The sequence below is a fragment of the Hordeum vulgare genome, chromosome 7H (genome assembly GCF_904849725.1).
Source record: "Hordeum vulgare subsp. vulgare chromosome 7H, MorexV3_pseudomolecules_assembly, whole genome shotgun sequence".
NCBI lineage: Eukaryota > Viridiplantae > Streptophyta > Magnoliopsida > Poales > Poaceae > Hordeum > Hordeum vulgare.
Genome location: NC_058524.1, coordinates 43,590,308 through 43,614,473, shown reverse-complemented (window position 1 = coordinate 43,614,473; position 24,166 = coordinate 43,590,308). Strand labels below are relative to the sequence as shown.

At 47.3% G+C, this 24,166-nt stretch overlaps 1 protein-coding gene across 3 annotated transcripts; it reads left to right on the top strand.

Moving 5' to 3' along the window:
• The first annotated feature begins 720 nt into the window (after positions 1 to 720).
• Positions 721 to 20,146, top strand: LOC123407895 (ABC transporter C family member 10-like). Of its 3 annotated transcripts, XM_045101137.1 has the most exons (13): positions 721 to 942; positions 1,652 to 1,718; positions 1,802 to 3,189; positions 3,346 to 3,666; positions 3,748 to 3,834; positions 3,924 to 4,523; positions 4,628 to 4,792; positions 4,884 to 5,178; positions 5,844 to 6,058; positions 6,156 to 6,461; positions 18,829 to 18,892; positions 19,135 to 19,374; positions 19,539 to 20,146. In XM_045101137.1, exons 2-13 carry the CDS (start codon positions 1,703 to 1,705, stop codon positions 19,646 to 19,648), a joined length of 3,807 nt encoding a protein of 1,268 aa, XP_044957072.1. In that variant the 5' UTR covers positions 721 to 942; positions 1,652 to 1,702; the 3' UTR covers positions 19,649 to 20,146. The 3 variants fall into 3 exon arrangements, with proteins under 3 accessions (XP_044957072.1, XP_044957071.1, XP_044957073.1); XM_045101136.1 differs by having other exon boundaries at positions 721 to 1,718; XM_045101138.1 differs by lacking the exon at positions 19,135 to 19,374 and having other exon boundaries at positions 721 to 1,718.
• The last annotated feature ends 4,020 nt before the right edge of the window (positions 20,147 to 24,166 follow it).

The following is a 24,166-nucleotide window of genomic DNA, read 5'->3' as shown; positions in this document are numbered from 1 at the left end:
TCCTGAAGATTTCATCGCCATCTGCAATCTCTGCCTGCGACACAGGATGAGCATACGTGTTTGCTGACAGTGTTTTGGTCGAGTTATTTGTCGACTAGCAAGTTTATGCTGAATGCATTGACTTTATAAATGAGGTTTCAGATTATGCAATGTAGAGAACTGCCTTTGTGTTGGTTTCATTTGGATATGCTTCGATGTATTTTACCAATGAGAAGCAGCTTGCATGCTTTCATGCTATGTACATAATGTGTTAAAGACTTGACCTGTTGGATCATGCTTCGTTTCTGTGCAATGGAACAGGAGTATATAATGTGTTAAAGAGTTTTGACCTGGTGGATCCTGCTTCCTTTCCGTGCGATGGAACAGGAGTACATAATGTGTTAAAGAGTTGACCTGGTGGATCCTGCTTCATTTCTGTGCGATGAAACAGGAGTACATAATGTGTTAAAGAGTTGACCTGGTGAATCCTGCTTCGTTTCTGTGCAATGGAACAGGAGTACATAATGTGTTAAAGAGTTGACCTGGTGGGTCCTTCTTCGTTTCTGTGCAATGGAACAGGAGTACATAATGTGTTAAAGAGTTGACCTGGTGGATCTTGCTTCGTTTCTGTGCAATGGAACAGGAGTACGTAATGTGGCATGTGAGGTGATTCCTTTTGCACAGTCCCAACATTAATATGGAGGCCACTGCGCGTGGTGTATATTGATACCATCGAAATTGGTTGCAGAAGATTTGATTCTCAAGCTGCAATCTTTGTATCACAGGAGATCACAGAATGTGTACTGTTGTACACACGCATATCACGCTCCAGCGTTGTTAGCATCTCCTCGTAGTAATAAAAGAGCTTGTGTCGCCAAGCCCTGCAGCTTAGCTTAGGTGGACAACTGGGTGTCAACAAGCTCGGGGCAAGGAGGAGGAGGGCGGCGAGCCCTTTGTGCCCAGGTATCAGTTGGTTTGAAGCGTATGTAGATTCGTAATCTGAAGTCAATACTGCCGACTCTTCTGGGGTGACTGATCTATTGTAGATTCCTATTTGTCGACTTGCTTGAGATGTAGAAACTATTTGATGCTCTGGTGCTACCTTATTCATGTTTGAATATGTTCATTTTGGGGTGATTTAGAGCGATAGAATGCTTATCTATGGTTGTTGTTGTGGTCATGGCTGAGGGTTTTGTCCTGATTTTCTTTTCAGTGTGCCCTAGTGATGTAATCCTGCATGTTTTGTTGATTATAACATGTTCCGGTACTGAAACACATTCTTGTATTATACTGATCATGCAAGTTATCATGTATTATTTGGGGCCACCAGGGACCAGGTCTGTGCCAGAGCGGGCCGGCCCATTCCCAACTTGAGGGGCTACTACCGGTGCATTGCTTCATGGGTTAAGTTTGGATACGGGCGCAATTTGCTGCTTTTCCTGTCGATCTTTCTTTGCCAAACAAAACAGTTCTTGTAGTTTTTTGTAGCCAAGCAAAACAGTGCAGTTTTCTTCTTCAGCTTTGGGTTCTCTTTACTTTTATGTGGCAATGTGGTCTTTGTGTTCCGAGCGAGCGTTCAAATTTCTGTGTGTACCAATATATGTAGTATATGTTCGTTGTCTGCTCCTCCATAAAGAATAGAGTATCTGTTCTCTGTTCATGATTGGCGCAGGGCTGCAACAGGAGCTTGTCCACCTGGGAGCAATAGAGATTGCACACACAGATGGGTTCCCTCACAGGTTAATCCTCTCCTCAACTTCCTTATCCTACATAGCTAGCTAAATCACTACTGCTACCTTTGCTAAAGCTGTTTTTTTTTCAGGCGGTGAGGTAGCTGACTCTGACACCCAGGTAACTCCCTTTGGTAAAGCTGGGTTTTTCAGCAAGATGTCATTTTGGTGGTTGAATCCTCTAATGAAGATGGGCTACAAGAAACCCCTTGAGGACAAAGACATGCCACTTCTAGGCGCCATAGATCGAGCACACAGCCAGTACTCGATGTTCGTGGAGAAGTTGAACGGAAACAAGCGGTCGTCGTCACATGCCACACCATCATTCTTCTGGACTATTGTTTCCTGTCACAGGCGTGCCATCTTGGTCTCGGGTTTTTTTGCTTTGCTCAAGGTTCTTGCCGTATCAACAGGCCCAATAATTCTAAAGGCATTCATCAACGTGTCACTTGGGAAAGGGACCTTTAAACACGAAGGCTATGTGCTCGCTGCTTTACTGTTCATCTGCAAATGTTGTGAATCTTTGTCACAGAGACAGTGGTATTTCCGCACTCGGAGATTAGGACTGCAGGTGAGGTCACTCCTGTCAGCAGCTATTTATAAGAAACAACAGAAGCTATCAAATGCAGCAAAGAGGAAGCACTCTTCTGGAAACATTATAAACTATGTGATCGTCGATGCGTATCGAATTGGGGAATCCCCATACTGGTTCCATCAAACATGGACAACAAGTGTTCAGCTTTGCATTTCTCTGGTAATTCTATACAATGCGGTTGGTGCTGCAATGATTTCATCTTTGGTTGTCATCATTATGACTGTACTGTGCAACGTTCCATTGGCTAGACTGCAACACAAATGTAAGAGTAAACTTATGGAAGCACAAGATATCAGGTTGAAGGCCATGTCCGAGTCATTAGTTCATATGAAGATCTTGAAACTTTATGCTTGGGAAGTTCACTTCAAGAAAGTCATCGAGGGGTTGAGAAAGGTTGAGTACAAGCTGTTGTCAGCATTCCAGCTTAGGAGGGCATACAACACTTTCATGTTCTGGTCTTCACCTGTTTTGGTTTCAGCAGCGACCTTCCTGACATGCTATCTTTTGGAAATCCCTCTTGATGCTAGCAACGTCTTCACCTTTGTGGCAACTCTACATCTTGTGCAAGAACCGATAAGGTTAGTACCAGAAGTTATTGCAGTTGTGATACAAGCTAAGGTTGCGTTCACTCGGATATCAAAGTTCCTTGATGCACCTGAGCTAAACGGGCAAGTTAGGAAGAAATACTATGTTGGCATTGATTACCCTATTGAGATGAATTTCTGTAGCTTCTCGTGGGATGAGAGCACATCAAAACCAACTCTAAAGAATATAAATCTGATAGTCAAAAGTGGAGAAAAAGTTGCGATTTGTGGAGAGGTGGGATCAGGAAAGTCGACACTTTTGGCTGCTTTACTCGGAGAGGTACCAAAAACAGAAGGCATGGTATGTTTTTTTTACTAACTTCATATGTTAATGAAAATGTTTGGTCCGCAATTCATGAAAATTATGCTTGACAAATTTTCCAACATGAAGTACGTTAATCATTTTTTTTCATAACAGCTTTATATAACATTCATGATCTTTGCATAAACTTTCCAGATCCAAGTCTGTGGGAAGATAGCATATATTTCTCAGAATGCATGGATCCAATCAGGAACTGTGCAAGACAATATTCTCTTTGGATCCTCGATGGATGAGGAAAGATACCACAACACACTCACGAGGTGCTCGTTGGTCAAGGATCTTGAAATGTTGCCATATGGAGATTGTACTCAAATTGGGGAGAGAGGAGTAAATCTTAGTGGTGGTCAGAAGCAGCGGGTCCAGCTTGCTCGTGCACTATACCAAAATGCAGATATATATCTTCTTGATGACCCTTTCAGTTCTGTTGATGCCCATACTGCCAGAAGTCTTTTCAATGTAAGGATCATATATCAGCAGATGCAGATTCTATTTCTTTTTTATCGTGAGCTGTTTTACAAAGCTCTTTCTAATTAACAGGAATATGTCATGAGTGCTCTATCAGAGAAGACTGTTCTTTTGGTGACACACCAAGTGGATTTTCTACCCATATTCGACTCCATTTTGGTACCCTTCCTCACTTTGAAGAATTAGCTGTTTATCTGTAATTAGCTTTGTTTAGAATGTCATCTAAAACTACTGATGATTCTTGGCAGTTAATGTCACATGGAGAGGTTATTCGATCCGCACCTTATCAAGATCTATTGGCAGATTGTGGAGAATTTAAAGACCTTGTAAACGCCCATAAAGATACTATTGGCCTTTCGGATCTTAATAACAGCAAACCCACTCAAAGATCTAAGGAAGTATCAATAAAGGAGACAGATGGTATTCATGGAAATAGATATACAGAGTCTGTGAAACCATCACCAGCAGATCAACTGATCAAGAAAGAGGAAAGAGAAACAGGGGATGCAGGTGTTAAGCCTTATATGCTTTACCTGCGCCAGAACAAAGGCCTCCTGTATTTCTCTTTGTCTATGATTTCCCACACATTTTTTGGAGCTGGGCAAATATTGCAGAATTGGTGGATGGCTGCTAATGTCCAAAATCCTCATGTTAGTGTGCGGAAGTTAATTTCCGTGTACATTATTATCGGACTTTGCACAATGTTCTTCTTGCTAACAAGATATTTACTAGTCGTGGTTCTTGGGATCCAGACATCAAGATCCATATTTTCCCAGTTGCTCAATTCATTGTTCCGTGCACCAATGTCCTTTTTTGACGCTACTCCTCTAGGAAGGGTTCTTAGTCGGGTAAGAATTCTTAGTGAATGGAAAATACAATAAATTTCAGTTACATGTTACACGCAGAGATTTTCTTACAATAGATTAACTCGTTTCCTTTTCTTCTACTGCAGCTCTCTTCAGATTTGAGTATTGTTGACCTTGATTTTCCATTTGCCTTTGCATTTGGCCTTGGTTCCAGCTTAATTGCATATGGCAATCTAGGGGTATTGATTGTTATTACATGGCAAGTTCTGTTTGTATCCGTGCCAATGATAGCTTTGGCAATTTGGTTGCAGGTAATTGGTATGACTTTGTTTCTTTAGGCTAAGCCACATGTCTTAGCAAGGAATTGATAGCTTTGTTTCTTTATGTTTGGTGGTCATGCAGAGGTACTATCTTGCCTCGGCCAAGGAATTGATGCGGATCAATGGTACTACCAAATCTGCTCTAGCAAATCACTTAGGTGAATCGATTTCAGGGGCTATAACGATAAGGGCCTTTGAGGAAGAAGATCGTTTTTTTGCTAAAAACTTGGATATTGTTGACAAGAATGCCAGTCCATATTTCTATAATTTTGCAGCAACTGAATGGTTGATTCAACGTCTGGAGATAATGACTGCCACAGTTCTTTCTTTTTCTGCCTTCGTCATGGCCCTTCTTCCTCAAGGAACCTTTAGCCCTGGTAAGCAATTATATAAACACCATGGTGACTGACATATTTGGACAAAGTAGAGTAGCCAGCTCGTTCTATGGCCATCGTTGCTTGCATCTGATTTGCAAAAGGTGTTAGATCTTAGATGCATTGACATGAAAATATTGCTACCTTTTCATTGACTCCACTCGTAAATACATGACGTTTCACACATGACATGGGTTTCTGAAAGATTTATTTGAACATTAATTTTTATATGTATATGTTTGTAGAAACTAGAAGAGAGTTACAGTATGAAAATATCATTGATGAAAAATTTAATGATAGTATTTTGACCTGCCAGTCCAAACACTTTTTACTTATATAGTAGTAGCCAAAATTATAATTTTTTGACTGAATGCTTTCTATAATGCCTTGTATTTATGAACTAAGGTAATAATGTTTATTGTTACAAGAAAAATATATTTGTTGCATTCTGCCAGGCAGAATAAGGTAAATATAAAACACCGTACGTTCTCTTGTTCTGATGATATATGTATAGGATTGCATCTTTTATGAAGATGCAGTTTTAGTCCTAATGCTCATGTGTCGAAATTAACTAAATAAAGTATTTGATACTATCATAGTAGAATTAATTCCAATTGCATTAACTTTACAAATAGTAGAACTAATTCCTCGCTTTTGTACCTTCACAGGTTTTGTGGGAATGGCATTGTCCTATGGTCTTTCCCTAAATATTATGTTTGTTGCCTCTATTCAATTCCAATGCAACCTTGGGAATCAAATAATATCAGTCGAGCGGCTGAACCAGTACATGGATATACAAAGTGAAGCAGCAGAAGTTGTTGAAGAAAATCGACCGTTACCAGATTGGCCCCAAAATGGCAATGTGGAGATTAGGGAATTGAAGGTAATCGGATATAAATATTTACACGTACATCTTACCAGGTAAAAGAAATCCTATTAACACTTCTTACAAATGTATGCAATTGATTTTGATTTGACAGATCAGGTATAGGATAGATCTTCCACTTGTACTACATGGAATCACTTGTAAGTTTGAAGGTGGAGATAAGATTGGTATAGTTGGTCGAACAGGAAGTGGCAAGACAACCTTAATTGGTGCATTGTTTCGTCTTGTTGAACCTGCTGAAGGGAAAGTAATTATAGACTCTGTGGATATCACTATGATAGGCTTACATGATCTGCGTTCACGTTTGGGTATCATTCCACAAGATCCAACACTTTTTCAGGGTACAATAAGATACAATCTAGATCCTCTTGGGCACTTCTCAGATGAACAAATATGGGAGGTATGATTCTACACAGCTGATAATGTTGCTTTTTCGCATCTTACTCAATGATAAGATAAGATTACGATGACAAGGTATCACACCAAAAGAATTGTTAGAGTTATTATGTTCCATGTATAGCATGTGTATTTTCCCTATTGTATGTGGAGTTTCCTGCAAATTTACCACATGTACATGTGTGTGTACACACTGGCCCTTGGACCCCGGGACATACAAGTTGCATATATTTCCTAAAATGGTATTAGAGTCCTAGTTCCTTTTTCTTGCACGCTCAACTTGTGCTTCACCCTCTAGTGCGCCGCCGCTTCCTTGTCTTGGATAGCTGCCCTGTTGGTTGGTACCTCACTTCCTACACCTGTTTAACTAACTCTAGCCGGCCCTACTTTGACCCGAGACATCTTGCTCAATCCGCCTCGTGCTGCCAGCTGCACCTTGATCCATCTCGTCAGTTCCTCGATCTATTTTGCCCGACCCCCATTGCCCTTCGAGACACGCGCTGCCCACCGCCTCCGTAGTCACCTGATTTCACGATGATGCTCACCTCATGCTGTCTCGCCCCTCTAGTTCGATATGGTCCACATCTTCCTCTTGGTCACCAGCTGTCGACCTCTCGATATGTGTTGCTTGCTTCTCCCCTAAAAAACAAGTACCATGTCTTCATGGCCGGTCCATGCCGCCATCCCTTGTTGTCCGGTATTTTTTGGTGGTACTAACTACACGGAGGTTTTGCCTTTATGCACATTCATATGAGTGGCAATTGTCTCTTGGGAGTTCTTTCTGGTGAGGTCCCCTGTTCTCCCTACCTGGTTCACCCTGTGGATCCTACCCGACCAATGTTACCGACTCTTGTCGTAGATGCTTTTCATGTTGCTAAAGATGCAGCTAAGGTTGTTGATGATGTTACAGTTCATGCTTATAACTAGCAAGTCTTTGCATACGAGGAGCCTTTTCCCACTTGTCACGATGCTCTATCTGCTTCCATCGGTGGTTTCATGATGATGCTTGTGTTGCAGTTGTTCTCATATCCACCATTCTGCGTTTGTTTCCCTATGAGTTTATGGGCCTCACTCCCGTCTTTGAGATGTGGACATGTATTCACCAGTGCTATTAGCCCTTTGTTGATGCCTTATACCTCTCTGTGGCCTGTCAGGAGCATGCTCTTAGCAGGGTGCCTCCACTATTAATGATTTCTACGCATATAATTCTATTATCTGGCGCCAACTCAAATCTCTTCGCAGAACTACACATGGTATGTGCCAGTGTTGCTAGGCTATGCAGTCAGACTTGGAGTTTCATCACATCTACAAAATTCTTGTCTCAACTCCTCAAGGCGCACTCAGTTTTTTTTAAACAACTCGTGGTTGTGTTTCTCTTATGGATACACTTTTCGAGATTCATGTTGAAGAGTCTTGCCTATGTGGTGCTGGTTTACTTGAGGTTCCCTTTGTGCTTGTTGTTCGAGCTCCTGCTACGTCGTCTGCTGCACCGACCCTTCCCCGCTCTAGTGCTTTGCCACTCCTGCCCACTTCTTTATGTAGTGGTGAGGGTCTCGTGCTCATTGTGGCTACTACAACAAGGGTGACGGGTGGTTACCCAAGTCTGATTGCTTTGTGAAGAAGCAACACATGTGCAACAAAGCACACACATCTTCTAGGACCCGCGCTTCTACAGTGACATCCATCATCCATCACCTTGATTGGTCCGGATATTGTGAGACTTAAGCATCTACTTGCCGCTTCAGGTTCTTCTTTGATGAGTACTACAAGTTATGTGACTGATGGTTCTGGCACTGAGAGAACACCACCTACATAGTCAGTTACATCCTCATTGTTTCTGGATTCTTGAGTTTCTTTTCATTTGTCTTATTATTCTTCCACCTTGTCCTCTCTTAGATCTCTTGATTTTTCCTATTCATGTTCTCATGGCTGATGGTATTCCTCTTTCTGTTGCTCGTCAAGGCACTCTAAACACTTCTTTTTTCTATTACTGATGTTGCTCATGTTCCTCGACTTATCATGAACATGTTTTCTATTGTTGAGTTTATTGACTCTGGTTGTCACGTCATTCTTTACGTTGATTCTTGTTCTCTTTAGGCATTGCACGCGTACCCTTGCTCCTTGGTGCTAGGTCTCACCGCTGCGACTCTCAGGGTCTGAGAGTTAGACTGGCTTCACGTTCCTTCCGCTACCACCACTATTGACAATCCCTCTGCTTACGTCGCTTCGGCTATCGGTTCCTTTCAGTAGTGGCACCATCGACTTGGTCATCTTTGTGTTTCTTGTCTACCGTCTTTAGTTCTTTGAGGTCTTTTGCGAAATGTCTCACAAGATGTCTTTTTAGATTGTAGGTTGTAGGCTTGGCAAACAGATTCAATTACCTTATCATACTAGTGAGTTAGTGTCTCAACATTCTTTTGATTTTGTTCATTCTGATGTATGGGGTCTGGATCCCTTCGCTTCGAAAGGGGGGCATCAATACTATATTAAATACTAGATGATCTCTCTCGCTACACTCGGCTTTAGTTTATGCCTTCTCGCGATGAGGTTATTGTTAGGAAAGCAACTTATGTTTATTGAAGGCCCAAGGGGCATATATATATTACACAAGACTTGAGGTGCAAGGAAAGTAAACATAGACTAACAAGGACTCCTAGACTAATACTAATAGACTAATAAGGACTCCTAGACTAATACTAATACTTCCCAACACCCCCCTCAAATGCAAAGTGTATGCAATAGCATTGCATTTGAAGAAGTGTAATACTAAAAAAACAATGATAATCCAAATCCGCGTCTTGAGAGTGTCGTCGTAGCATGAAGAGTCTTCAAAACTTGTCGAGTCGCCGAAGGAGAGAACGAAGAGATGGCACATCAGAGTAGACACCGCATCACTTGAAGATACAAGATAAGTATCAAGAGAAGATGGGTTGTCAAAAGAAGATTGCACATCAAGAGGAAGACACCGAAGAGATGGCACATCAGAGGAAGACACCGCATCACTTGAAGATACAATATAAGTATCAAGAGAAGATTGGTTGTCAAAATAAGATGGCACATCAAGAGAATAAAGCATTGTGCAGAAAATCATAGTCCACGACAACCGTCGGCGAAAGAAGCTCGGCGGATAAGGCACGATGGACGTAGATCGACAATGCAAAAGAAGTCCAGAAAATCCTATAGAAAACAACAAGGGCAACTAGGCCACAAAAGTTGCATAGAAAGGATCAGGACCAAAGAAAAGGCTGACAGACAAAGGTATGGTGGACTCGCATGGCATGAGAAAACACAAAATATCAACGGATTTGATGGACGCAGCGGAAAACAAAGAAAACTAGAAAACACACACTAGATTAGGGATGATGGCAGTGGAAGAGAGAGAAAAATAATATCATGGCGGCGAAGGCCAATTCCAACCAGAGTGTGCGTGAGACGGTCCTGACTGTGTAGAAGGTGGTTGCTCAGTGTGGGAAGCCTGAGTCACAATACCAGCAGTACCCGTCGAGGAAGAACCTAAAGCAACGAGCAGAAGCTTAAGTTTCAGGATATCCTGCTCAGTCAAAGCAATGGCTGAAGCTGTCGAGGTAGATGACGAAGTCTCTGTAGATGATGGTTGCGTCTGGCGCAAGTGTTTCTTCTTCGTGTAGCAGTGGGACTCAATATGACCATCATTGTTGCAGTAGCCACAATGTGGACGGGGGCGACCTGAGTCTCCAGAAGGAGTGGACAAGAGCGGCGGAGCACTCGAGTGAGAAAGGGTCAGTGCAGGAAGTGGCGTAGAAGTAGCCCGAGCAGCGAGCATCGAGGGAACCTCCAGTAAACTAGCACCACGTAAGCGAGTCTCCTCAACACGAATCTCAGAAAGCGCCTCCATGAGAGAAATACGGCCACGAGCAAACAACTGAGCACGCCGGGGCTCAAACTCCTTACGGAGCCGAGACAGGAACTCGTAGACGCGATGAAACTCCAAGTTGGTCTGGATAGCCTGGCAACAGGGGCAAGTACGACAACCAGAAGTGCGAAGAGAATCGAGCTGGCGCCAGATAGCAGAACTCTATGCATAGAACTCATCAAGAGTAGAGTCACCCTGCTGAAGAGCATGCTCCTGACGAACCACGGAGAGGTATAAGGCATCACCAGAGGGCGCATAGCGCTGACGAAGGCGAGTCCACATCTCAAAGGCAGTAGGAAAGCCCAAAAACTCAGAGGCAAACTGAGGTAGAACGCTAGCAGTGAGAACAGCTGCAACACGAGCATCATCATCAAGCCACTGGGTGTAAGCAGACAGAGCACCATGATACGTCTGAAGAGCCTCCTCATAGGCCAAAGCCTTCTTATCATAAGCACGAATAGCGACCTCATCAACAAGCTTAGCCGTATCCTTTGCGGCCTGAGAAGCATCTGCAGGAAGAGCCGGTGGGGTCGGCGGAGTGGGAGCCACGGGAGGAACCGGACATGGCGGACAACAGACCTTGCCAGAAAGAAAACCCCATAGACGGATGTCACGCATGTGAATGCGCATGAAGCCAATGAACTCGGTGTAGTTAGTGCCATCAAAGATCACTGGACAATGAGGAACAGCAACGTAGCCGAATGCAACAGACATTTTTTTCTGTTTTTTTTTGGAATCAGAGATCAGAGAGGCAGCAGGATCCGGTGAGATTGGGGTAACCAGTAGTTGGATCGGGACCCTCGGGGCGGCTGGAGGGAATCAGATCGGGACCTGGAGGGCAGCCTGTAGAGAGCTGGAGGGAATCAGATCGGGACCTAGAGGGCAACCTACAGAGAGCTGGAGGAAATCAGATCGGGACCTGGAGGGCGGCCTGCAGAGAGCCGCGTATGGGAGCAGAGCCGGGGGCAAGTCTGGGAGTAGAGCCACTTCTGGCGGATCCGACGACGCAAGACTGGATGGTGCGGGCGCATTGGGCAGGGACGAGCTCACGCAGCCGATCCGATCCGGTGAGATCTGGCGTTCGCTGGAGGCTGCGAGTGGAGCCTGCGGGAGAAGACGAGGAGGAGGCGCATTCCTGGAGGAGCACCGGCGGGAGAAATCCTGGCGCCCGAGGAGGAATCGGCGGATGAGCAGCAGCAGGATGAGAACAAGAGCTGCGTGGAGAAGGATCGAAGCACGAGTTGCGTGTGCTAAAAAATTAACCTAAGCTCTAATACCATGTTAGGAAATCAACTTATGTTTATTGAAGGCCCAAGAGGCATATATATATATTACACAAGACTTGAGGGGCAAGGAAAGTAAACATAGACTAACAAGGACTCCTAAACTAATACTAATAGACTAATAAGGACTCCTAGACTAATACTAATACTTCCTAACAGTTATCTCTCTATATAAGTTTTTTCTTGCCATGGTTCACAAACAGTTCTCTACGCCTATTTGTCTATTTTGTGCTGACTCTGTTAGAGTATATATCTCCTAGATGTTGTGTGGTGTCCTTGCTGAGCAGGGTACTCTTGCTCAGTTTTTTTGTACAGGTATTAATGCTCAGAATGTTGTTATTGAGCCTAAGAATCACCATCTTCTTGTGATGGCTCAAGCGTTGATGATTGGTACCTTTTTGCCGCCCCACTTTTGGGTTGAGGTTGTTTCCACTTCTATCTATCTCATCAATATTCAATCATCTGTTGCTTTGCAGGGTGTCATTCTGATAGGAATAGGATCCCTACCAGGTCTAGGTCTTAGGTTATAGGGGTGGAAGAGAGGTTGGCGGGGTGAGGCGTGTGGCCGGCGGCGGCGAGGTACCGTAATCGCACGAGCGAGAGAGAGAGACGAGGCGGCTAGGGTTTAAGGCGCCGGCTCCTGTTGGGAGCCGAGCAAATATGATTGCTTCTGCTTAACCAAAACTGAGTCCTTACATGAGTATATATAATCTCCCTAGCGCTAACAATTATGATAAACTGGGCTAAGCCCCTAATAACTATAAGATAAGTTGGGCCAGACCCTTAAGTGGCTGCGCCTTTGGTCCCTCTTCGGTTATAATGTATACTGGTCATAACATCTCTCCCTGCTTGCGCAAACAGCTCGTCCTCGAGTTGGAAGTCGGGAAGTGCTTCCGGAACTCATCAAGGGGCTCCCAAGTAGCGTCCTCCTCCGAAAGGCCTTGCCACTGGATCAAGAGGCGCCATACGCCGCGGCTCTGTTGGGCCTTCAACACCTTCGCTGGACCAGGAAGGAGACAACCATCGGAGGTCGGTGGAAGATCTGGTGCAACCGCCGGCGACTCACCATGGAAGGGCTTCAACAAGCCCACATGGAAGACGTCGTGGATGCGCGCGCCCGGCGGTAGCTGCAGGCAGTAGGCGACAGTGCCGATGCATTCCAACACCTGGAACAGACCAGCATAGTGAGGACCCAGCTGGCGCTTGGCGCGGGGGTCGAGTGACTGTGTAGAGCGGTGGAGAAGCCGCAGCCACACCTCTAGCCGAGGGATATTTCCAGAAGGTAGGAAGTTTCTCCTTCCGGCCAAGGAGAAAGAGACAAGTTTCCACCTCATCCGAGTTTTCTCAATGACTTCCCCATAGCAACGGGAGAAGTTTTTTCACCCTAAAGGAAAGGAAATTCGAAGGCGACTGTAAACTCCGCCTCTCGGTGGTGGGCGTCATAGTATTTCTTGGGCAGCTTCTAGGCCTGGAGAAGACGCTGGTGCACCTTGGCAAGTATCTCATCCCGGTCATGAAGAAGGGCGCCTACCGCCTCAGTCCGAGCCGTCTCAGGTTGGAGCGGTAGCATGGGAGGTGGAGGACGACCGTAGACCACCTCGAAGGGGGTGGCACGCTGGGCGGAGTGGTAGGAGGTGTTGTAGCCGTACTCAACCCAAGAGAGCCAGTCCACCCAAGCCCGGGGGCGATCACCTGTAACACAACGTAAGTACATATCAATCACCTTGTTGACCACCTCGGATTGATCGTGGGTCTGTGGATGAAATGTCGTGCTGAGGCGTAATTTGACGCCTGCCATTCGAAAAAGATCCCGCGAAACATGGTCGGTGAACACCGGGTCACGGTCGCTGACGATCGAGGATGGAAACCCATGGAGGCGGACGATGCCGTCAAAGAAGGCATGCGCGAACGAGGTGGTGGTGGAGGGGTGGCCGAGGGTGATGAAGTGCGCGTACTTAGAGAAATGGTCCACCACCGTGAGGATGACGGACTTGCCGCCCACCTTGGGATGGCCCTCGATGAAGTCCATGAAGATGTCGGCCCAGACCTGGGAAGGCACCTCAAGGGGCTGTAGGAGGCCCGCCGGTTGTAGTGTCTCCGTCTTGTTGCATTGGCATGTCAAGCAAGACCGCACCCAGTCTCGTAGCAGCGCACGATCGCCCGAGATGTAGAAATCGGCGTGTAGGGGTCGGCCGAGTGTGCCAGCAAGATGGCCTGGTGATGGAGATCGTCGCAATCCGGCATGAAAAGGCGTAGACCATGGAGGAGTAATTCGTCGTCCAGGTGCCACGACGCCGACAAGTCGCCCTCAGCGAGGCGTTGCCGAAGAGTTGCGCATCTGCGACCGTTGCAGTGGCGCGGTGGATGTTGTCGAAGAAGGCGAATGATGGCCCAGAGCTGATGCAGAGGGCAGCGCCCGCGGTGTCGGTGACGGCCGAGTCGTGGTCGGTGTCACGGCGGGATAGAGCGTCCGCCACGATGTTGAGGCGGCCCGACCGATACTCAATCGTGAAGTCAAACCCGAAGAGTTTGCTGATCCACTCGTGTTGCGGCATGGTCGATAAGCACTGGTCCAGCATAAATTTCAGGCTGTAGTGATCTGTGCGAATCAGAAAGTGGCGCCCCAAAGATAAGGTTGCGAGTGTCGCATAGCCTGGACCAAGCCGATGAGCTCCCGCTCATAGGCGCGAGCTTGTGATGACGCGCGGCGAATGCCCGGCTGAAGAATGAAAGCGGCCCGGCACCCTGGTGAAGGACGGCGCCGAACCCCACTCCCGAGGCATCGCAGTCGACCATGAATTGCTGATCAAAGTCCGGCATCTTGAGGACCAGGCCTGTGGTGAGAGCCTGCTTAAGGGATTGGAAGGCGTCGGTCGCCTCAGTGTCCCAGGCGAAGGCGTCATGGCGCAACAAGCGCTTGAGCGGCGCGGCAATAAGGCGGAACTCCCGGATGAACTTCCTGTAGTAGCCGGCAAGGCCTAGGAAGCCACGGAGGGCCCGTGGCGAGTGGGGCATCGGCCAGGCCGTGACAGCCGCAACCTTATTGGCATCCCTGGATACTCCCTCCGCCGAGAAGACATGGCCGAGATAGGTGACGGATGGCGTGGCAAACGAGCACTTCGAGCGCTTGAGGTGCAGCTGGTGCGCCCGAAGCTTGTTGACGATGATGGCGACGTGCTGCAGGTGCTCTGCCCATGAGGAGTTGTAGATGAGGATGTCGTCGAAGAACACAAGCAAGTAGGGGCGGAGGACGTCGTTCATCAAGGCCTGAAATGTCGTCGGTGCATTGGAAAGGCCGAAAGGCATCACCAAGAACTCGAAGTGGCCGTGATGGGTACGAAAGGCCGTCTTCACGACGTCGTCCCGGTGCATCCGAACCTAGTGGTAGCCGGAACGAAGGTCGAGCTTCGTGAAGAAGCGAGCCCCATCTAGCTCGTCCAGGAGTTCATCGACAACACGTATGGGAAATTTGTCCTAGGATGTTTTGGCGTTAAGAGCACAATAGTCAATGCAGAAATGCCACGTACCGTCCGGCTTGCGAACAAGGAGCACCGACACCGAGAACGGGGAGGTCGAAATCCGGATGATCCCGAATGCAAGCATGAGCACGCACTACCGCTCCAGCTCATCCTTCTGAAGATGTGGATAGCGGTATGGGCACACGACGACTGGAGTTGTGCCCGGGAGAAGATGAATGCGGTGGTCGTAGGCCTATGCGGGCGGCATGCCCTGCGGCTCGTCGAAGAGGTCGCTGTGCTGCTGCAAAAGATGAGCCAACAGGGGTGGCTCATGCTCAAAGGCGGCCACCGTCAGCTATGGTTGGGGTGCCGCCGATGCAGCGCCCCCTTCCCCCTTCCACCGAACGTGGCGACCTAGGCACCAGAAGGTCATCAACAGGGCGTCGAAGTCCCAAAGGATGGGACCCAGGGTCTGCAAGAAGTCGACGCCGAGGATGAAGTCAAAACAGCCCAAGTCGATGCCGACGCACGTGATGGCGAAGTGCTCGTCGCCAATGATGATGGGGACCTGTCGCGTAATCACGTGGCAGTGGAGGCGATCACCATTCGCCACGAACCCAAAGTTGCGCCCCGCCCGTCGGCTGAAGCGCTGACCGATGCATGGTCGACGCGGGCAAGAAGTTATGAGTGGAGCCCGTATCCAGGAGTGCTAGGAGACGCTCCCCGTTGATCGTCACTTGCAGCAGCATAGTCTTTTTCGCCCGTATACCCGCGAGATCATGGAGGGAAACCACGAGGGCGGTGGCAGGTAAGGGTGCCGACACGACCGCCGCATCGACAGGGTCGGGCAGGTCGCCGACCCCGGCTATGGCGGGATCCTCCTCAATGTAGTCTGCAGCTTCCAAGTAGGATATGCGCGGGCAAACATGACCCGACACGTAGGGCTCGTCACAGTTATAGCATAGCACTTGGCGACGATGCTCGAGTTGCTTGGCCGGAGTGAGCCGGCGGAACAGGCGCGCCACTGTCGTGGCGGGGGCCGGTGCGGGAGCCTGGGGAGGTCGGCCCGATGTGGGGGCTGCCGCTCGAGAGGCGGTCGAGGGGCCTGGGATGCCGTCACCTGCTGCATGGCCAGCGCACGGTGCTCGAACACGCGGGCGTAGTACATGGCTGTCTGGGGGTCTTGTGGCCCGCGCATCTCCACGTCCACGCGGATGTAGTCCGGTAGGCCCCCTATGAAGGGAGCGTGGAATGCCAGCACTTGGAGGCGATCGGCAAAGCCTTGCACCATGGACAGGAACGGGAGGCGCCCAAGCTGTGCGAGTCGGCTCCCGCATATGGGGGGGGGGGCAAAACGCAAGAGGCACACATCGTGGAATCGTTCCCATGATGGCATCCCGCCCTCGTCCTGCTCGAGGGCGTAGTACCACGTCTATGCGGCACGTCGAAGATGGTATGAAGTGATCCAGGTGCGGTCGGACGCGAGGGTGCGCTGCTCCGTGAAAAATTTGTCACATTGATTGAGCCAATTCAGGGGGTCCTCGCTGTCGTCGTAGGTTGCGAACTCCATCTTAGAGAAAAGCAGCGGTGGATGGCTATAGCCCACGGTTGTCGGTGTCTCATCGGCGTGGAGCAGCGAAGACGACGGAGCCGGGTAGGCAGGATGCAGGGTACCGTTGTGGAACAGGGGCCCGTCCACGCTAGCGTAGAGACACGTAGTACCGAAGGGCCCATCAAGCGGCCCGGCCGGGTGCGCCGATGCTGGCGGCGGGAAGGATGGCTGGCCTGGGCCTGTCGTGTAGACCGGCCCGGCGAGCCAGGCAGGTAGCGCAGATGGCGACGGGGGGAACCGCACCTCCTGGATGGGTACCCCCGGAGTCGGCGGCGGCCCGCTTTGCGTCCAGGTCGCCCCTGGTGTGGCGCAGCTGAGAGGGGCGGTGGTGGCGCCAGGGTGGGGAAGAAGACGGCGGCCGACGGCGGTGGCGCATATGGCCCCGCGAGAAGAGAGCGGATGCCCACAACCGCATGCCCTAGCTCCAACAGTGCGTCTGTTATCTCCGCCGGGGTGAAGACGAGGGCGGCAGAGGCCGGCGGTGGCCAGGCGGGCGAGGGAGGCAGGCCGGTCAAGGTTGTCGTGGTGACCAGCGGCGTGGTGGTGGTCAGCAGCGGAAGGCTGGGGGTGGGCGGAGGCGAAGACATGATCGAACCTTAGCTACCTGATACCAAGTTGAAAGGAATATGATCCCTACCAGGTCTAGGTCTTAGGTTATAGGGGTGGAAGAGACGTTGGCGGGGTGAGGCGCGCGGCCGGCGGCGTCTGGGCGCCGTGATCGCGCGAGCGAGAGAGAGACGAGGCGGCTAGGGTTTAGGGCGCCGACTCCTGTTGTGAGCCGAGCAAATATGATTGCTTCTGCTTAATCAAAACTGAGTCCTTACACGAGTATATATAATCTCCCTAGCGCTAACAATTATGATAAACTGGGCTAAGCCCCTAATAACTATAAGATAAGTTGGGCCAGGCCCTTAAGTGGCTGCGCCCTTGTGCCCTCTCCGGTTATGATGTATAGCGGTCATAGCACATTCCTTTCAAGCATCTTTTTTATCGTTCTCCTGGTTTGCTATATTCTTCTTGCCACCCCCCTCGGTGAATGCACCAAACAGGCCGCTCAGTCTACCGAGTGTTTCTTCTTACGATTTAGTGATGAGCATAACGGCTATAATTGTAGGGATCCCCTCAGTTGTCATATGTGTTTTTCTTGGGGTGTGACTTTTGATGCATCTCGTTTCTTCTACCCGTGTCCATCTTCTTCGACTTTTCAGTAGAGGATATCTCATTTTTACTTTTTATGACACACCTATCACTCATATTGAGTCCTTGTCTACCCATCCACCGCTCCTTCTTTTCAGACTTCCGCATATCCGCCGCCGCCATCTCCTATGGTTTCCTCACCTCGCTTATCACATGATTTTGCACCTTCATCGTCGGTGGCTTCCCCATGGCTTCATTGTCTATCGCTTCCTCCTCTTATTCTTCCCTTCTTTTCCCACTATTATACTCGGCATCCACATGGTGTGGATGAGTCTAATGACGAGCCATCTACTTCTCATGTGCCATCTTCCTAAACTTGGACTACTTATGGCTTACGTGATCGCATGCTTCCGCCTATTGGCTGCTATGCTTTTTCTAGTGCTAGCGCTGCTGTTCTTGAGCCAACTTTTTGTCATGATGTATTTGTTCATCAAAATGGTAGCTTGCGATGGTAGAGGAGTTGCTCTCTTGTATTTTCCTCCCCGGTTCATCCCATAATTCTTAAGTGGGTCTACAAGGTTAAGACTCACTCCGATGGTTCTCTTGAGCGCTATGGAGCTCGTCCTGTGGATCGTGGCTTTTAGGAGGAGCATGGTCGTGATTACGATGAGACTTTTGCTCATGTGGTCCATATGACCACTGATCGCACAATTTTTATTGTGTCCTTTGTTTTTCATTGGTCTTTATCTCAACCTAATGCTAAGAATGCCTTTCTTAATGGTGAGTTGCACAAGGAGGTTTACATGCATGCAGTCATCACCTAGGTATTCTGTCAACAAAATGGGGCGGATAAATTGAATTAGAGGAATCTGAAACTAGACAACTTTTCACTGACTGAAGGAATAGGCACACGAATTTTAGTTGGGGAGAACTCAAAACATGGGTGATGGCCTGGTAGGAGTGTAACACTATTTGTTATTATGCTGCAGGTTCTTGACAAATGTCAACTTCTTGAAGCTGTCCGGGAGAAGGAACAGGGATTGGATTCACATGGTAGGAAACTTCACTTCATCTATTTTTTGGTTTATGTAGTTTAGGTTTTTAAATAATAAATTGGGTAAACAGAAAATTCTGCTCTAACTAATGATTTCAGTAACTAAAAATAGGTGTTAAAATACATGTGACAATAAAAATGTCAAAATATAGTAGTCCTAAACATATTAACTATATCCTTTTGCTGGCATGGTGTTGGGACTGCTTCATTCATAGTACTGATCAAGATCTTGTCATAATAGTTGTGCAAGACGGGTCAAACTGGAGTATGGGCCAAAGGCAGCTCTTCTGTCTGGGGCGTGCACTTCTGAGAAGATGCCGCATCCTGGTTCTTGATGAAGCGACAGCCTCTATAGACAATGCAACAGATGCTATCCTTCAGAAAACAATCCGAACAGAATTCAAATGTTGCACTGTTATTACAGTGGCCCACCGTATACCAACAGTTATGGACTGCGATATGGTACTTGGAATGGGTGACGGTAGGTTCCTCTTATCGGCAATTTATAAGAAACAAATAGTGACCTGTTTATAGAACCCATCGTCTTATTGACCCGAAATTAATATGGAATGTATAAACTGTAGTTGAAGCGAAATGTATTCTGGATCTTTCCAATACTAATGAGTTATATGTGAGCACTTCCAGGGAAAGTAGCGGAGTATGAAAAACCTACAAAGCTCATGGAAACTGAAGGATCTCTCTTCCGCAAGCTGGTCAACGAGTATCGGTCATACACATCAAACGGGAATATTTAGAAGAGCCTGCAAATTTTGATTGCTTACTTGAGAAATCAGCTCTTAGGAAAAAGTGCTACGCTTGAAGATATACAGTAATCCCTGGACTGTTGTCTGGAAATTTCGTTTGCAACCTATTGCTAGCAGAGTTCCTGTGCAATACGCTGGACTGGTGAAGCTGAACAGAGTAAATCCCGGAAGATTTCCTTGCTCCAGTAATCAGATATAGAACACTAGGTTGGAGGGACTTGAAACCTGCAACATCTGCCTGCGATACGAGTTTCAGTATTTGTGTACCACTTATACTGGTTGTCGATTAGGTAATGCATTCACCTCCTCGTCATTTACAGCAGCTTAGCAAGTTTATGCTGGACGCGTTGGCTTCATACACGAGGTTGCGGACTATGCAATGTAAATATATCTGATTGGTTTCAGTTGTCGATGTATTTCTCCAACGGAAAGCACCTTTCTTTTGTCACTAGGAACTGCCTATTAATATCCCGACGCACATACGGAGTATTTGTGTCCGTTTGTACACTGGAGACAGAGCACTATGAGTCTATGACCATGATACGGTGCTAGATTCATTAGCTTTTTTTTTTAACACGGAATCATAATCATTAGCTTTCTCATTCTACTTTTTCACAACGAATAAAAATCTGTTTCCGCTTTCTTTGTAGTCCTCGGGCCGGCATTTGGCAGGGCTTGGGCTGGCATCTGTTTGGGTTTGGGCTCACCTCTGACTCTGAGACACCGTCGCTTCTTCCTATGTACGTACTATCCGCGTCTTCTTCCTGTCGCGGCCGGAGCACAGCTCCCTCCGCCGCCGTGCCCAGGCCTTCCATGAAAATGTAGCCGCTCTCCTCTCCTCGCTTCCGATGTCACACTGGATGAATTTAGGTCGCCCCACTCCGGGCAGAGTGTAGGGGCGGTTCGGGGCCGGTGAGCAGTGGAGGAGGAGGAGCATGGGGCACGCTCATCTCCGTCGCTCCCCACGCCGGAGAAGAGTGCATCAGCCGCGGGAGGGCACGCCGGCCGGCTCTGGTACTGGTCTGGTAAGACCAACTCAACTCTACTGGATGTTTTTCAGCGCAACAACGTTTTCCACGGATGTATAAGCGTTTGTCTCAGCTGATATCAGCAAGTAGCAGCAGTGGAGTAGAGATTGAATTGGATATCAGTATTAGTATATGGTCTGTTTTCAACCCGGATTTTTTGAGCATGTTCCATTTTCGTTTCATCGTCTTCTTTGTTCCAAATTGCGGTTCAACGTTTAATGTTCAGACTGCTTAGCAGTATGTTTCTGTTGGGTCTATGGTTTACCTTTTGATTCTTTCCCTGTGTTAAATTATATAGTTGAACTTTGCTGGGAAACATTTAATTAGTTGTGAAACTCTGACCTATCTGAGGCTAAAGCGTGATCATGATCAACAAATGAATCAGTCTTATCATTTTCGTCTGTCCTAAATCATCAGTACTTAACCGATGGAGGTGCCATGAAACTGTATCCATTCACAAAAATGCATGTATATTTGGGCATGAAGCTTGTCGATTCGAAAATCGACTTCGTAAATCTACAATTTTCAGTCCAGTTTGTTGCTTTGAGCTGAGCTATATAAGTCTCCCCATGACCTTAATCAGGTCCGGTGTCCACCCCGTAAGTGGGAAATTCCTGTGTCTAGTGATGCAATTCAGTGTTGGATCGTGTTAACCCTGACAACTGAACCAGATCGGACGTTTCGGAAGATGCACAGTTCTGGCGTGTACAATGCTTCCTCCCTTTGTGTGGTTATTAAATTTGAGGGAGTTATGTCAGTTCTTGTCCTGGCTGTTTCGAATCTATAGGATACGTGTATTGTTGTGGCTTTTATGTTTTATCCAATAATAAACTCCTGAACCGTCATAATTAACAAACAACAGGTTGATGGCGACTCTTGCTTGTTGTGTGTGAGAAAGATACCTGCCAACCCCTACTCGTTTGTTGTCATATGGAGCAGGTGGCGTGGAAAGAAATTGTCAATGCTCCGAATTTGTTAACTTTGAATAGGTGGCTAGATTTAGGGTTCAGTAGTACCAAGAATTCTGCTTTGAGTATGACTAGCGGCGTGGAAAGAAATTGTCAATGCTCTGAATTTGTCAATTTTGAGTAGGTGGCTACATTTATGCTCAGTAGTACCAAGAATGCTGCTTTGAGTATGACTACTGCTGATATGTTGTGGACTACCTAGAAATTGCGTAATCACATATTTTTTCGCTGGATTACCATGGTCTGATTTACAGGTGATGTATCACAGTATCAGCGACTATTGAGATTACTCAAAAGCAGGACCATTGTGTGAGTGTCCCAAACCGGACTTGCAGATCCTGGGCAAGCGCCTGCTCCTTATGAGAGCAAAGATAGTGGAAGCTCCGCCGCTCATGTGACGTTGAAGGAACAAAGAAACTAGACTTCAGCTAGGGCCAGGGACACCGATGATCGCCGAGGCGAGACTTGTTATGCCCAGATTTATCTCTGCCCCCTCAGCTGTAGGATTTGTTATTTCTTCTAATTTGATGGGTGTTTCTTTGGCTGGTTTTGCTTTGATAGATGTGATGGTTGCCTGTCAAGGCATGTAAGAGTGGACTCGGTTGTTGCTCCGTTTCTGTGCAAAATGGAACAAGGGCAAAAAGTCTTTCGATCTGCAAAATGTGGCACTGGAGGGATTCCGTTTGCACAGTATATTCAAAACTAGCAAATTAACTGCTAGAAGACAACTAAATTTGGTAAGCAACATCTTGCTAGTCGTCTTTCTATAAAAATATGGAGCCACTTGGTGTATGTTAGTACAAGGCTGGTGGCTACCACCGGAATCGGTTAAATAAGATTTGATTCTCAGCATACGACATGGGATTCCGAAACATATGGCACGTTAATGGTGTTGCTCTCATAGTAAGAAAAGGACCTTAGACAGACCGTTGACGAACCTTGGAGGAGGAAGGCGCTACTAATCACCAGCTAGCAGCAGCCTGGAGAGGTCAGCACTGGCATCTTTGTTGCTTTCTCTGTCCATCTTTTCTAGCCTCTTGCAGTTGCTTCTTCTCCCCTGGCTTAACAAGGTAGTTAGTTAATGGTCACTGACGAGCACAGTTTTTCATCTTCAGCTTTGGGTTTCCATTATTTTCATATGGCGTTGCGGTCATCGTGTTCCGAGTTGCAGTATTTTTAGTGTATTCAAATTACTGAATAACTTCATGGGTTTGGAGTTGGACTCTCTGGTGTTGCTGCAGTTCCAGTATTTCTAGCACCTGCCCTTTGTCTGCTTCTTCATAAAGAGAGAGTATATGTTCTTTGTCCTAACTAGTTTCATGTTAATGATTGGCGCAGTGATGCGACAGGGGCCGTTCCATTTGAAGCAGTAGAGGTTGCGCGCGCAGATGGATTCCCTCACAAGTAAAATCCTGCCTCAACTTCCTCCTGCTCCATAGCTAGCCGCATCACTTCTGCTACCTTTGCTAAAGCTAAAAAAATTTCAAGGACTTTTACGGTGCAATTTACTAGTCATATATGCTACAAGTGTTAGATGATATCCACCGTTGATTATAGGGGGTATTCTGGGCAACTCATGCTTAGGTATTTCTATTTTGATTTGACTTTTGTAAGGATAATTTGATCCACGGTTAGAGGTAATCCGAATAACGCTGCCTAGCCTAGCTCCGTACGTAATAAGTTAAGAAGAAGGCAAAGAGCATACACATGGAACTGCGTCGTTTGCCCCCGCCGTCTCCGGCAGCAGTAGAAAAGAAACAGATCACTGCCGCTCTCACACAGTCCCCACCGTCGCCGGCAGTCCCTGGCTCTGCGAGCCTGCCGAAGCACCATCCAGTAGTCTACCTCTGCCCCGTGCATGCCCCCGCCTTCACCAGCAGCCGAGGTCCATGCATGCGTTGAAATTTAGATCCCCGCATTTGTCTCTGCACATACCTGAACATAACGATTCTCTTCACGTGCCTTAATTAGCATAATGGATCTATTGTCCAAGTGACCAAGTGTGTGGTGTGCCGATGATTAATTCATGTCTAGGTGACTAGACTAGATATAACAGGAAGATTGATCATATATAGAGTATGGACTGATTCATTGCTGTATGGATCAGAGAATTTTTGGAATTCGCTGAACGATTCATGTTTAATTAGCAGAACGCCATTCTGTTTGCTGTAAGGACAGGCACCCAGTGTGTACCTACATAGCTACTACTTGCGGGTAACGCTGCTGTTAGCGAGCTGCCTCACCGCTCCGCCGTCGTTTGCCGGCCCTGGTGGCCGCAGGTGGATCCATAAACGCTATGGACAGTTTCGATTTCTCCAAAATATCTTCTGGGTCCTTTTTTTTTTCTCCTTTTTATCCGGTATGGGATGTGTTTTTGACTTTTTTTTTCATCAACCACATTTATCCTTTGGTGAAGAAATACTACTACTTTGTTGGGCTAGTATTGAATGATTTTTACCATCAGGTGTGCTTATTGGACAGCTCATATTTGGTTGCCCCTAGTGTAAAATGCC

Excerpts from the sequence above, each read along its gene's own strand:
- LOC123407895 (XM_045101137.1), top strand. Across the intron at positions 18,893-19,134 it reads ACAGGGATTGGATTCACATG|TTGTGCAAGACGGGTCAAAC; the intron begins GTAGGAAACTTC and ends TTGTCATAATAG. Across the intron at positions 19,375-19,538 it reads GGTACTTGGAATGGGTGACG|GGAAAGTAGCGGAGTATGAA; the intron begins GTAGGTTCCTCT and ends GAGCACTTCCAG.